The sequence below is a fragment of the Carassius gibelio genome, chromosome A16 (genome assembly GCF_023724105.1).
Source record: "Carassius gibelio isolate Cgi1373 ecotype wild population from Czech Republic chromosome A16, carGib1.2-hapl.c, whole genome shotgun sequence".
NCBI classification, from domain to species: domain Eukaryota; kingdom Metazoa; phylum Chordata; class Actinopteri; order Cypriniformes; family Cyprinidae; genus Carassius; species Carassius gibelio.
Window position 1 is genome coordinate 29664561 of NC_068386.1, and position 15692 is coordinate 29680252.

General features: G+C 38.3%; 1 protein-coding gene across 5 annotated transcripts in view; it reads left to right on the forward strand.

Annotated features, from left to right (window-relative positions):
* Positions 1-15692, forward strand: part of enpp2 (ectonucleotide pyrophosphatase/phosphodiesterase 2) — a 103059-nt gene that overhangs the window by 8531 nt on the left and 78836 nt on the right. For 4 of the 5 annotated variants that reach the window (XR_008187816.1, XM_052617606.1, XM_052617607.1 and 1 more), the window contains exons 9-19: positions 653-708; positions 1761-1826; positions 2156-2228; positions 2553-2661; positions 2758-2883; positions 3396-3427; positions 3815-3942; positions 5339-5423; positions 5514-5601; positions 6203-6372; positions 13361-13496. Coding sequence is in view for 4 of the 5 variants with exons in the window: in XM_052617606.1 (XP_052473566.1) it covers positions 653-708; positions 1761-1826; positions 2156-2228; positions 2553-2661; positions 2758-2883; positions 3396-3427; positions 3815-3942; positions 5339-5423; positions 5514-5601; positions 6203-6372; positions 13361-13496 (1069 nt within the window). In the remaining variant the exon portion in view is untranslated. The remainder of the gene's footprint in view (positions 1-652; positions 709-1760; positions 1827-2155; positions 2229-2552; positions 2662-2757; positions 2884-3395; positions 3428-3814; positions 3943-5338; positions 5424-5513; positions 5602-6202; positions 6373-13360; positions 13497-15692) is intronic. The other variant, XM_052617608.1, reaches the window with a different exon arrangement.

The window sequence follows — 15692 nt, forward strand, 5'->3', positions numbered from 1 at the left end:
CAACTGCTCCCTGGGCACCTCAGCATAAATGGCTAACCACTGCTCCGAGTGTGTGTTCATGGTGTGGATGTGTGTTCATTGCTGTGTGTGTGCACTTTGGATGGGTTAAATGCAGAGGACGAATTCCGAATATAGGTCACCATTGGCTGCATGTCACATCACTTTCATTTTAAACTGTGAACCATTGTGTTCAACCATTCTGTTGACGAGAGATAATAGATTATAACTAGTACCTCAGTGGCACAGTATTTGTTCATAATGTCAGTGAGATTTTTAGATCTTGTGCAAGCTACATGAAAACAAAAAGGACATCTCCAACACATCTGTCAGCTATTAACCCAACAGCTGGAGCCAATTTACTTTTTTCAACTTTATTTCTTTTGGCTGATTCTATACCCTACTGACTTAGCTATGACGGTAAATGAGGCCATCATAGATGGAACTTACCCAGTCTCGTCTCTGCAGCTTTGCCAAAACACTTGTGAAAATTACCCAACACATAGAATGATTGTCTCTTATTTGTGAATTTGAATTCCTACAATTTGTTTAGTTTAGTAATTTTATATATGAAATGAGATATGAAAGAAAAAATATTTCCACAGAAGACACAGAACACATGTTGTTTGATAACTTTTATTCCTTCCATTTCTAGATCTGGATAACAGCAGTGAAACAAGGAATAAAGGCTGGTACATTTTTCTGGCCAGTGTAAGTCAACATGATCCAAAGTCAAATGCAAACAATGTCTTTTTGAAGATCATATTTAACTTAATTCTGTAACATGGTTAATCAAATAACTTGTGTGTACCATTTATGTTATGGACATTAGCTGTAGCTCAAATTGTGTGGTTTGTTGAGGAGAGGGTGCCATTTCATGATTTTAGCCTGGTAGATATTTAAATGTAGGAAAGAAATCCCATAAGCCTATAACGGATGAGAACTTATATCTAGGAACCATAATGTCATGGAGACTTGGAGGTAGGCATGTGTGCCATTAAAACAAACTCCCACAACACCCTAGAAACCACAAAGCAATGACATGTGAAGTTTGTACAGGCAAGCACCACACAAACTTTCTTAAAAGAACATGAAAATCAAATTATACAGCTGGAAGAAGTTCTTCAAGCCTAAATTACAAGTTAATTGCAAGATATCATAAAACGGAGGAAATCACGTGAATGTTTTTGTTCTGATGTTCTCTCTGGCAAGTCCTGGACTTGCCTGGGACTGCAACACAAATGGTCCCCTCATCTGCACTTACAAAGGGCCTTTTTTTTCACTTGGACTTAGACAGAGACAGCTTGAACTGTTTTACTAGTAATTTATGAGAAAAGGTTCTATGTGTCAACTGCATTCCACATTCACCACTGTGGATGGGCAAAGTGCCTTTAGAGCTACTTGCTTAGTCCTCAATCCTTGAAGAAATTAAATTTTTCATTTTCATCTGAGCCCATAGGTTGAGGAGGCCTGATTTTAGCGCATTAATTTACATAATATTGATACAACTGGAAAGGAGGTCAGGAAAAGTGGAGGGGGTAGTGGAGAAAGGGTTTCCTGTAGAGATTGACTGAAATAATCATTCCTGCTCCGGAGTCTCTCAATGCCCTACATAATCACTCAAAGACTCTTAACCGTATACATACATATTTACTCTTACATATTTAATTGTACTGCCCTGCTGAAAAATCTTTTGGAAAATTTAAGTTATATATAAATTATATATGTGTATGTACCAGTTCTGATGTGTGGTGCATTAACAGTGGGATTCCATTGGAAAGGAGAGTTCTGACCATGTTGCGGTGGCTTCACCTTCGGGATACAGAGAGGTCTGTATGTACTTAACACCCCCAAAATGCCTTGTGAATATTCATTATTGTTTGAACAATTAATTTTACTCCACAAAGAGCATATTCAGAGCTCTGTGTTTTATAGTGAATGTGACATGAAACTTTGCCTACAGAAACATTGCTACATGTATTTCTTTTTTTTAGGTTCATGGAGTTAAGACTCATGTTATTAGTTTTTATTTGCCTTAAGGTTAGACTTTGCCTTATAGTAACTCTGACCCTACAGCAGTACTGTCACTGTTTGTTTTGTTTTATTTTTTGGGTGAGGGGGGGGGGGTTAAAAGGTAACAGTGTGTGTGTGTTTGCAGGCCATATGTTTATGCAATGCATTCTGAACAGTTGGATTCCTATGGCCACAAACTAGGACCCCACAGCACTGAGGTAAGCAGAGTCTACAGGAAATAATAATAATTAATAATAATAATTCCTTACATTTATATAGTGCTTTTCTGAGCACTCAAAGCACTTTACTTAGAATGGGGTAATCTCCTCAACCACCACCAGTTCTAATATGCTGCAAATGTAACAGTAATGGAAACAAAATCTCAACCCAGATACAGACTCATTGCAAAAACTGCTTACATTCACTTTCTATAGTGTGTGAATTCAAATTTAGTTTCAAGCAAATCTGAAGTTTTAAGACTATTGATGTTGCTGGTGTATATTTGACATTGAGCATTACACAGATGTTGTTTCATTCTACAGATTGACAGTGCACTGAAGGACATTGATAAGGTGATTGGTCAGCTAATGAATGGCCTGAAACAGATGAAACTGCACCGTTGTGTCAATATCATCTTGGTTGGAGACCATGGTACCACATTAAGAAATCCTTGTTTGTGGTTTCTATAATTATACAATTTTATTTGTAGATAAATTATAAATATTTTATATATATTTCCTTCTTCAGGCATGGAGGAAGCTCATTGTGACCGGACAGAATTCCTGAGCTCATACATGTACAACACTGAGGACATCATCCTAATTCCTGGGTCTCTGGGAAGAATCAGAGCCCGAAATCCAAACAACTCAAAATGTTAGCAATTAAAAAGCAGAATGAGTTCTGGCCTGCCCTGGCCTAGTTATCTTAGAAATCACAACATCTTGTTAACAGGAAATATTGTTATGCGTTTTTATATATATGCCTGGGTTGATCCACATAAAAATAATCTGACAATTTGAGAAAATAATTTTTGTCCCTTAAAATCAATTTGTTGATGTTGTTGTTTTTACAAATTTGGTTAAATTTTAAGTTTTGTTACATTTCTTTTTTTTTTTAACCCAACATGAAACCAAATTTACATTTGTGACACAATCAGCACACGTTAGTCCTTAGAAAAATGTTTTATACTAAATGTGCCTAAAGAATTTTCCCTTTGTGGCTGATGTGTGAGCTGGGTTAATTAAATGTCACATTACAAGAGAAAAATGTGTTGAGAGCATGTGAATTTGTAAGGACATTAGAATAGATTACAGTGCACAATTTATAGAAATTAATTTGTTTTAAAAGTATCAGGCATCAAAAAAAATTTTTTTTTCTCTCTCTAGATGATTCAAAAGCAATTGTAGCAAACCTCACGGTGAGTGACTTTCTGTAAAATACTTTATAATAGTATGCTTTTGTAAATTTACATTATACTTTACCAAACCTTTTTATAAGAAAACTGTTTCTGTTTGTCCAAATTAAGAGACTCCATAATTAATGTGATGACCTACATCTGTTTTTACTCTGCTCTTACATATCTGTGAAGTTGAGCAGAACATAAAAAGTTAGATAAAACTCTTTGCAAAAATATTTTCAAAAAACAAAGTTAGTTTTGAGGAAATTCTGATATTATTTATCTGACTTTAGTCTCAAGTACTCTCTAAATATATTTTGGGACCACTTAATTGATTAATTTAAAATGTAATTTCAGTACAGAATGCACTGTTCTTCTTCACAAACATGAAACTTGTTTCTCCTACAGTGTAAAAAGCCAGACCAGCACTTCAAACCATACTTGAAGCAACATCTTCCCAAACGTTTGCACTATGCCAACAACCACAGAATTGAGGAAGTTCACTTGATGGTTGAGAGGAAATGGCACATAGCACGGTATATTACCTACCACATAATAACATTTCAGTCTTCATGGCTACAATGGTTAAAATGTCCAAGTTTCTTGATTGATAGAGATGCTTAAACCTACTATGCAAAATAAAATTAAAAAAATTCTAATAAAAATACCAAAACATCCCTAAAACAAGATAAAAATTAGTTAAAATGTTGTGTATCACGAAAAACAAAACAAAAAACAAAGATTTTTTTTTTTACAGCACTGATTAATCAAGTTTAATGTTAATTTAAGTAAATATTAGTTTATATATATATTTGCATTCCTTTTTGTAAACTGTTACCCTTTTGTCTTATTTTAGCATGAACCTAAATTTCTCACTTAGATTTCTGCTTAAGAAAAATGTGCCTAAATCAAGATATATTCTCTGAAAATAAGTATTAATATCAGTTTTGCCAGTGATTTAGATTTGTCTTGTTTTAGGTTTGTTCAGATATTTTGCTGTTCGAAAAATACTAATAAAGGAAATTATTTTTATAAATAAATTATATGCAATAGAAGTACCTTTTTAGTTTTTCCCTTGCCTTAGATGCTCCTAATGACACCATAGACCCTAGTATGCTCATTTGATACTTAAATGGGATCCTATAAACTCCAAAAAAACTAAACAAAACAAAAAAACGATGAGGACACTGTAATTATCCAATAATTTCCAATGCTTCCAGCATAGATGTGGATGCAGAAACAGAGAGGCAGATCCAGAAACAGTACCTTACAGCAGGGTTCAGACAACCTCCTCTGTTTAGTTTGGCCGACAGTAGAGCCCCAAATGAAAGCAAGCATTGAGGCAGACTGGTGGAGATATAGTCCTGTCTAATTGGTGGTTCCATGAAGTGATCTACTTTATAAGTTGGGCAGCCTAGGTCTTTTCATGAAACATAGCATTAAATTAACTAGTCAGGTTTTAAAAACTGAAATCAAATAAAATATTTACGAGCAGTTTCTCATTTGTTATTTGAAAATGCCACATGGGACGAACACTTATTGCTGGAATCCCTGGATTTACTGTAGTGTATTCTCTCCACTGAGTAAAAATGAAGGGTTTACAGTCGGGTGATTACTCAGGTTTAGTGTACTCAAGTCATTTGGGTTCTGCCACGTAGCTTTACCCAGCATGCTCAGCAACTTTTAAATACTGATTTATTCTAAGGAATTTAAACAGTGGACTTTTATGTTTAGCCTAGTATTTAAGCATTTCATCTACAAATACTAACTTGTCGTTAAAAATTCATTGACTCTAATAAATAAATATTTGAAACAAATTTTTATGTAGGAGTGGGAGGAAAACAAGGTTTAATGTTTATATAGTTGAAAAATGTTTCTCATTGACATGAAGTACCCTCAATTTCTCAGTGATGTTGTGTCTCTCTGATAAAGGAAGTTCTATGAATCAAAAAGGAATCCAGGGAAATGTGGGTTTGCTGGTGATCACGGATATGACAATAAAATCAACAGCATGCAGGTTTCTGTTTTTATTTTCATATATATTTAACTGAAAATGTTGTGTTAAACGTTGTGGTTAATTGGTGACTTACTTTGATCTACTTCTCAGACCATTTTCCTTGGGTATGGACCATCTTTCAAATTCAAGACAAAAATTCCACCGTTTGAGAATATTGAGCTTTATAATGTCATGTGTGGTGAGAACATCTTTATTTTCTTCATTCTGTAGTGTTCCTGATTACAACATTAATTTTGAGTTTCAGTACAAAAGCACTTCTCTATATTCATAGTTTTGCATAATGTAAACTCATCAAAGCATAAACAAATTTTTGCAAAGTTAACCACCATAGAAAAACTTTACAGTGGCCTGACATTTTTACATGTAAACATGTATAGTTGTAATTAAATTAAATTTGAGCAGGACATGCTTTAAGGAAGTTTAATAATAAATACAAAAACGCATACAACACCACGCTGCTTAATTTATTACCCATAATTATCTTATTTCTGCTTGCACAATATTTCTTTATATTAATCAATGTATTAGTGGCGTAGAGAGTAAAGTGTGTCTGGCATCAGGGATCAGTTAGGTATGATATGAATTAATTAAAAGGAGATAATTTAATATAAATGTAATTCGAATTCAAATAAATTCCTTTCTATTTTTCAAAAATGAAGAATACCCACAACAAATATGTAAAAATTGTTCAATACCATAAAAATGCATACTTGGCAACTCTAATAACTTGTTTTTTTTAATGCTGTGCACATAAGATATTTTGCCTCCATGTTTCCCAGATCTCCTTGACTTGAAGCCTGCTCCTAATAATGGTACTCATGGTAGCCTTAACCAGCTCTTGAGGGCCCCTGTACACATACCCAGCATGCCTGAAGAAGTGTCCAAGCCAAACCCTGCAGGACCAATCACATCTCTTAACGTTGACCTGGGCTGCACCTGTGAAGACAAGGTCAGCAACAGAGTATTTTCAGATCTTGATAAATCTTCTTACGTGTCTATTAGGATATGTTTATTCTGAGAACTTAAAATTATATGTTTGCTAAGGATTATAATTACTGCCATTACTGTTGTTCATACTTAAATAATATTTAGTTTTGATGTGTAACTTAAAGCATTTTCCGTTTTTATCTGGCGTGCATAAAACAAACTCAAGCAGTTTCACTAAAGTATGGACCCACATCTTATTTTGGGACCCCTTGGGAACCACTCAGCAGTGTGCTAGCCACCATCTAGAGTGCTATGTGATCGCATAGCAACCATGGGCAAGCACTACATTCTTGAGAAATTATAGAAGAATATTGGTTTCTGTTGAAAAATGGCAGTTCAGGAATATTGAGCACCATTTTATTATTGGAGTATTAATTAAGAGGTGGATAACTAGACTCTAAAGTATCTACTGTTACATCTTACATAATATCACAATTTAATTTGAATTGCCAAACACTCAAAAAATCTCATAAAGTCTGCTTCATGTTCATGTGCACATGATTTAATCAGTTATCACCAGTTATCACTGTTGCATTCTTTAATGTCTGTATTTTTTCCCCTTTGAGTCCTGCTCACAAATAAAAGTTGGCTGCCATTGCTTTTCTCTAGAAATGTCTAAATCAAGGGTTTTCAAAGTGTTTTCAGAGCTTCCCCAGCAGTGCAAATTGAGTACTCTACAATTCATAGTTATAAAAATGCCCAACTAGAGGGCAAAACAAACCTGTTCTCCAATGAATGCCATTCATTTTTACAAAGTTTGTACTAAGTACTAATGTAGTTATTAAAAGACAAAATTCATTATATACCTCAGTGACAATGTGAACTATATGTAGGTTAACAGAATCACCCAGAATATGAACACAAAGCACTAAATTGTCCATTAAGCATTTTCCCATAGAAAACCATTATAAATATAATAATAATATGCGTAATATGGCTTAATACATTAAGATGTATGTTCATATTTAAAGGTCATCTGCTTGCCTGTATATATGCTATATTTTGATATTTGGTAATTTAATAACACTTAATACATCAAACCATGTTAAACATTTTTCATGTTAGATGTTTTAGAATGTCCCAAGTTTTAGTGACTTTTTATTGATTAAGTGATTTTTAATAGGCAGTAGGTGCAGTTTGTTCACATATCACATAATCAATGAACAGACTTTAATTTGAAAAATGACTGCTTACAGTGGCAAATAATTTTCCTGCTTGCAAAATGGAATGTGGCTACTAGACCAAATAACTGGTATCTTATCTTCTTTCGGCTTTCTATACCATCTGGCCTTGGCTAGCTTGGAAACAAATCTCCCGGGCGAGTATTGCAGCAAGACTTCTCTCGCGTTCCTCCCCTCTCTCCCACAGACACCTGCTGATTGTTGACTCTGTCTAGGACCTGACCAAGGCTGTCTCCATGGCAACTTGCTGTGACGCTGTATAATCTGTGGACTGAGGCATCTAGAGAGAATCACAACTCTCCAGGCCTACTAATACTCAGACTCTTACATATAAACAGATATGCACTCACCTCGCACCCCAATCCCTCGCCGACTTGTGACAGTACGCTCTCCTCCAGGGCCCACTCCTGAGGGCCAAACACCCCGACGGCGTGGTGGTCTCCCTCTGCCCTGAGGGGCTGGATGATCCAGATTGCCATGTGGAATTCCTCCAGGAGTGTGGGATCAAGAATATAGTTTCTTGGGACCCAGGATCAATCCTCCGGGCCATACCCTTCCCAGTCGACTAGGTTTCCGGCAGGGCAGGCGTAGTCTGATGTCTCGGGTGGATAGCCATCCGGGTTGGTAGGTTGAAGTAGGTGTCCTACAAAGGTCGGCTGCCATCTTCTGCCTGCGCACTGCGCATTGGAGGTGGTTTAATAAGCCTCATACCAGACTCTCTCGCTCTCCCGGAACCAGTAATATACAGCAGGAATATCAGAAGGTTCCCCAGACCCAGGGAAGAGTGGAGGCTGGTAAAGTAGTATGCATTGGAAAGGTGTTATCCCTGTGGATGGTTTGTGGAGGGAGTTTTGGGCGTACTCGGCCCAGCCTAGGATCTGGTGGCCATGGCAGAAAGTCCGGAGAAACCATCCTATCTCCTGTATTTTCCGTTCTGTTTGACCATTTGATTGGGGGTGGTAACCAGATGAGAGGCTTATGGGTCACACCCAGGAGAGAAAAGAAAGCCTTCCATACACGGGAGATGAACTTGGGTCCACGGTCTGACACGGTCTGAAGCTGGTATGTTGTGGGCGTTCTGGTGCACTATGGCTGCCGTTGCATCATCCAGGTGGATGCTGCACACTGGTGATGGATGAGGAGATTCCCCCGACTATGTAAAGTGCTTTGAGTCCTATATAAATGTAAGGAATTATTATTATTATTATTATTATTATTACTATGTCCTCTGGGAGACCAAATGGGTGGAATACCCAAATGAAAAGGAGCTCAGCAGTTTCTAGGGCTGTGGGCAGACCCTGTAGGGGAATGAGGCTGCAGGATTTAAAGAATCTATCCACTATCTATCCACTAATCCACTAGGATACAGGTGTTACCGTCAGATGGAGGCAGATCTGTGATGAAATCCACTCCTAGTGGTGACCAAGGACAGATGGGAATGGAAAGTGGATGGACTTTACCGGTAGGTGACGGGGACTCTTGGATATGGCGCACTCGGTGCATCCATGGACAAACCTTCTGACATCTGCTGCTATGTTGGGCCACCAGAAGCGGTCTTTGAGTAGCAAAAGAGTTGCGTCAGCCCCAGGGTGACCAGTACCTATGGATGTATGGGTGGTTAGAATGAGCGCAGTGCGTTGGTTACGTGGGAAATACCGAAATCCTGGGGGGCAGCCTGGCGGAGCAGCAGGAGGGACTTCCACAGCGACTTGCGGAGAGGACCACTGAAAGGGGCTGGAAATAAGTTGAATAGGTATTATGTTTTCGGGTTCTTCTGTACCTTCCTCGGGACCATGGAGACGGGACAGGGCATCGGCCTTGATATTTTGAGGTCCAGGTCTGTAAGAGATTGAGAAATTTAACCTGGTGAAGAAAAGTGCCCATCAAGCTTGGCAGGAACTCAGCCATTTGGATTCTCTAAGATACTGTAAGTTCTTTTGGTCCTTGAGGACAGTAAATGGATGAGTCGCACCCTCTAGCCAGTGTCGCCATTCTTCCAGTGCTAATTTAATGGCCAGTAACTCACAATTTCCAATGTCATAATTTCTCTCCGCCGGGCTGAGCATCCTGGAGAAGAAGACACATGGATGGAGTTGAGAAGGAGTAGTGATAGCTTCAGTGGCAGCTGGAGTCCAGGACAGAGACTTTGGCTTATTATGGGGGAGATTGGTTATAAAACTGGTGATGGTACTGTAATTTTTTATGAATACTCTGAGCACTGTGTGCATGAAGTTTTGAAAGATAGAGGGGGCATTGACAGGGACATATGGCTTGACCTGGTATTCGTAGTGGCCAGTTGGGGTCACGAATGGCGTCTTCCACTCATCTCCCTTACGAATGCGGATGAGATTATATGCACTGTGTAGGTCTAGTTTGGTGAATACAGTGGCTCCTCTTGAGTTGTTCCAGAGTGGCTGGGATGAGGGGAAGTGGATACCGGAACTTGATGATGATCTGGTTGAGTGCTCTATAATCTATGCAGGGCTGCAAGCATCCAACTGGATGGGACCCCACAGTAAAGGCAGAAGCCATGGGTCATCCGTCTTTGATGTTCTTTGGGTGTTTAAAGTTGGTCTGCATGGGTTCGGGATCGTTATCAGGAGGGATCTGGGTATCGGCACAGTGATAACGAGTTGTTGTGCTGGCTGGTGAGCACTTCTGGAGGCAGGATTGTATACGATTTGCACATCTGGTGGCTTGCTGAATAAAACTTTCAAGACCTTGGGAATCATCGAACGTCGCCAGTTGGAGGTGGAGTCTGGGTTCTAGTCCCAGACGGAAGCCTTAACGATGCCTTGTTCCATCCACTGGCGGCTGCAAAGGTTCTGAAATGTAGGGTGTACTCGTGCATAGACATTTTGCCTTGTTTTAGGTGGTATAATTGCTCACCGATTGTGGTACTGAACACTTTTCAGAAATGTGCGATGAAATTTTCATAGGTTTGGGTTGCGGGACCAGCTTGTGACCAGTAAACGTTGAAAAACGTTGGATGGCGAGTAAACGTTGAAAAAGGAATCCATTGAAATCCTCCGCCGCGCCAGAGAAGGGCGCTGGTCTGGTGATGGGGCTCGAAAACACCACACTAGGTGGAGACCCAGAAGTAGCGTGTTGTGTTGGTTGTGCCCGGACCAGGGAGACTGGTGGAGGGATGTAGGGTGACCAGGAGAACAGACAAGTTGCACACATCTCAGGGTTCACACAAGAGAGAAGAACTTCAGAATGGGTCATAGGAGACATTCGGGAGAGATGCTGGAGAGACACTGGAGAAACACAGGGGTCTAGGAGAAGGAGTCAATGAAAGGTAAGTAGCAAGGTTTGTAGTAGAGCTGCACGATTAATCATTAAAAGATCGCGATCTCGATTCAGACACCCTCTCGATCTCATTTCTAAAAGACAACGATTCCCTGAGTCTGTTAAACCTTTGACAAAGTCTTACCGGATCATTCAAATCCGTGCGCGCACTGCCGCTGACACAGAGAGAGCTCTTACCATGTTTTGTTAAGAAACATCTTCACAAACAGTCTTTTCAACTACACAGTATTATATCTGTCTTACAGTCATTTATATTATCACAGAAACACTGGGATAAAGTTTATAGTTTAAATATAAACATTGATGTCTATATGGCAGCGATCAAAATATAACAAATCCCCTTTTGAAAGTACTGCGCTTTAAATAACGTTTGTGTTGATTGCATTGTTTCACCAATAGGTGGCGACAAGTGTCTTAATTTATTTGTCAATGAATTAATTTTTCGTTCAAGAGAATCGTTCAAAAACGCTGATTCATCCAGAAATGAAACAAGTGTAGTAGGTTTATGAGTGAGTCGTTGAATCAGTGATCAAAACAACTTTTTCATCATTCTAATATTAAAAAAACTGGGGTTTTAAATATATTATATATACACTACCAGTCAAAAGTTTTTGAACCATAAGATGTGTAATGTTTTTTTAAAGTCTCTTCTGCTCACCAAACTATATTTATCTGATCCAAAGTACAGCAAAAACAGTAAAGTTTTGAAATATTTTTACCATTTAAAATAACTGCTTTCACTTGAATGTATTTTAAAATGTAATTTATTTCTGTGGTGTGCAGCTGTATTTTCAGCATCATTACTCCAGTCTTCAGTGTCACATGATCTTCAGAAATCATTCTAATATGCTGTTTTGCCGTTCAAAAAAAACATTATTATTATTATTATTATTATTATTATTATTATTATTATGTTGAAAACAGATGAGTAGATTTTTTTCAGGTTTCTTTGATAGAAAGTTCAGAAGAACAATAATTGTGTGTAATAGAAATATTTTGTTATAAATGTCTTTGTCACACTTGATAAATTTAAAGAATCCTTGCAAAATAAAATAATTAATTTATATACTTGTGATAATGATAATGTTAATAGTAATAATAATAATAAAGAATCGTAGGAGAATCGTGATCTCTATATGAGATCAAAAAATCGTGATTCTCAATTTATCCAGAATCGTGCAGCCCTAGTTTGTAGTGAGTCAATACAGGTAGCTTAGAGGTTCTGCTATGCAGCTACAAAATCAGACAACTGATTGACTGAGGTGTGTGTTTTTATGTGGAGGTGATCAGATGGGATAATTGTGCACAGGTGCCGGTGTTTAGTCAAGTCAAGTCAAGTAACCTTTATTTATATAGCGCTTTAAACAAAATGCATTGCGTCAAAGCAACTGAACAACATTCATTAGGAAAACAGTGTGTCAATAATGCAAAATGATAGTTAAAGCCAGTTTATCATCAAATTCAGTGATGTCATCTCTGTTCAGTTATATAGTGTCTGTGCATTTATTTGCAATCAAGTCAATGATATCGCTGTAGATGAAGTGACCCCCAACTAAGCAAGCCAGAGGCGACAACGGCAAGGAACCAAAACTGCATCGGGAACAGAATGGAGAAAAAAAACCTTGGGAGAAACCAGGCTCAGTTGGGGGGCCAGTTCTCCTCTGACCAGACAAAACCAGTAGTTCAATTCCAGGCTGCAGCAAAGCCAGATTGTGCAGAAGAATCATCTGTTTCCTGTGGTCTTGTCCTGGTGGTCCTCTGAGACAAGGTCCCTCTGATCTGGATACAGACTGGATCTGGTGGCTACGGTGACCTCGGAATAAGAGAGAAACAGACAAATATTAGCATAGATGCTATTCTTCTAATGATGTAGCAAGTACATCGATTGTTATGGAAAGTGTTCCCGGTTCCAGTTTACCTAATTAATGCAGTCTAAAAATCCTTTAACGGATTTGGATATTAAAAGCATATTAGTATGTTATGTGTAAGCCAGGTTAAAGAGATGGGTCTTTAATCTAGAATTAAACTGCAAGAGGGAGTGGGTTGGGATTGGCTGATTGGTGAGCCTGACCGACTTTTGACAAAAGCACTATAAAAATATATATGTAAATAAATAGAAATGTGACAAGTATAAATATAAACAAACAGAAATGTGACAAGTATGTACTGCAGTTCTCTGGATGTTTGTACAGGTCTCTGCGCCAGTCACATGACAGAAAACTATTATTCAGCTGATGACTTAAATCAGCTGGGTTACATAAAGAAGACATCTGAAAATGCGTAGAGCTGGGGAGGCTCAAGGAATGGTTTGGAAACCCCTGACCTAAAGATTATTTTAACATTTCCAGTTCCTTTTATTGGATCAAAGTGATTCCTTCCCTTGCCTCTAAAAGTGCTTTTGCCTTCTGCTCAGATGTAGATCTATTGCTGGAGGTTTTCACCTTTAATCTTTTGCAGTTGCGTTCAAAAAGTAGGGGGCAGAGGGCATTGAAAGTGACCCTAGTAAGAGGCTATAACCTGGAGTCACTGTGGCTCTGTCTGTTACAGAACAAAGTGGAAGAGCTCAATCAACGACTGAGACAAGTTATTGATGGTAAGTCCATTCCCTTCTCTCTTGACTGGTTTAGTGATGCTGTATGAGCTGTGTTATGTACAGTTACTTGCACTTTGATTTAGCAGCTATGGTTGACAATGTGTTATCTTAAAATGATTTGCTGATTGAAAGGGAATAGTTCACCCAAATACAAAACTTTGTCAATATTTAGTCATTCTTATGTAATTTGCATGCTGTTATCGTTTCCAAGAAATGCAAAAGGGGATATTTTGTAAGGAGAAATCTTTTCTTTACAATGACAGTTCATAGTTACCACAGCTGTCAAAAGCCCCTTTCACACTGCACGTCGGACCCGGCAAATTGACGGAACATTGCCGGGTTCAGTCCCAGGACGGGCGCTGTGTGAACAAAAGCCAGATCTAATGCCGTGTCGAAGTGATGACGCACATAAATATGTGCAAACTGTAATGAAGCAGATATCAGTTTGTTCCTCTCTTTCCGCGCTGACGCTGAGATCGTTACTAGCTTGAGTGAAAGTATAAAGTGCCTAGCGTTTTCAACTCATACATTACACGTCATGCCCTGATGTCAGGTGTCGTTAAGGGATCTTTACAGGTCCTGTGTGAAAGCACGCACATATCCCGGGTAATTACTGGCAGTGTGAAAGTGCAAAATATAGCGACCCGGGGACACTTGCCAGAACACTTTACCCGTATATTTGCCGGAATCATAGTGTGAAAGGGGCTATAAAGACATGATGTACTGTATGTATCTAGGAGTTTATAGTTTGACTTGTGCAATGTATTTTGGAGTCATGTGATATATGACCTACATTTATTCATTGATAATTACATTTTATGTATTTAGTAGATGATTTAATCCAAAAGTGCTTACATTGCATTCAGTGTACAATGGCATTGCCACAGACTCTACTATTTGAACTACTATCCAACAGATCTCAAATATTATTTACGCTTACATTCAAATTTGAATATTATGCCTCTAGATATGTCTAAAGGAGCCCCAATATTCACTTTTCATTTTATGTTCCTGTAATGTCTGTTTTGTTTCATGTTCATGCTTTCATGTCTTTTATTTTGTTATTGTTTGTAACATGTGTAGCCGCACTGGGTTGTACTAGAGCTGAAGATCTTTGCCCGAACTGATGGGACCCGTCGGGACCCGACGGGTTCGGGCTTAATTTCTATCATCTTACGCGGGCTCGTGCCGGGCTCGGGCTTGCGCTCCGGTTTGCGAGGTAAACGAGCGGTCATGTGATGTGTTTCGATTAGCGCGAGAAAGATGAGAAAATGAATGCTGAGCAGGTGTAACGGAGGCATGCCTCTGGTGATTACGTTTTGGTTGCACCATCAACTTAAGCAAAGTCTGAGGTGTGGAAAAGTTTTGATCATCACGTTACACTTATAATGAGAATAATCAGTGAATGATGACGCACCATCAGTGAGCGCAGGAACGCGCTGAAGACATCTACAGTGGATTCAATCATTTTCCTCCACAAAAACATGTAGACCTAGCCTAATCTCTGTGAGTAAAGGTTTTTCAAACGATAACTAAATATTCATTGAGTCTTAAATGCATAGGCTAATGTTGACAGAGTATTTACGCTAATGTTGGCATTATTCTTTTATTAAATAAAGCAAATCCGGCTGAGCCTTTATCTTAATTTTGTTATTGCCAAATACCCATCTTTTTTTATAATTCAAGTTTTTATTGTTTTTGTTCGGTACATGACAATATCATACAAAACAAAAAGTACAGATTTATACAGATACTACATGTATGACCAGGATAAATACAGTGGCTGAGACTAACAGAGATTGAAAAATAAAATAATAATAATAATAATAATAAAAATAATAATAATAATAATAATAAAATAAAAAAAATCTAAATTATTGCGTTACACGGAAAGACAGCGTCACGTAAGACCAGAAATCCTCCCAAACCGGAAAACCCACAGTGACCCCTGCTCTGGTCTTATTATGTAGCTTGTTAAGCAAACGTTCATATGAAGCTGTCTTAGTCATTATGTTAACCCATTCTTTTAACTCTGGGGTTTTGGGAGCCTTCCAGTTTTTCAAGATGACTCTGGCCGTCACCGAGACCCCCACCATGATCACTGCAAACTCTACATTTGTAATATTTGGCAACTGCTCCTTATCCCCCAGTAGACACAGCCTTGGTGATAATGGTATTGTAGTTCCAAGCCATTTG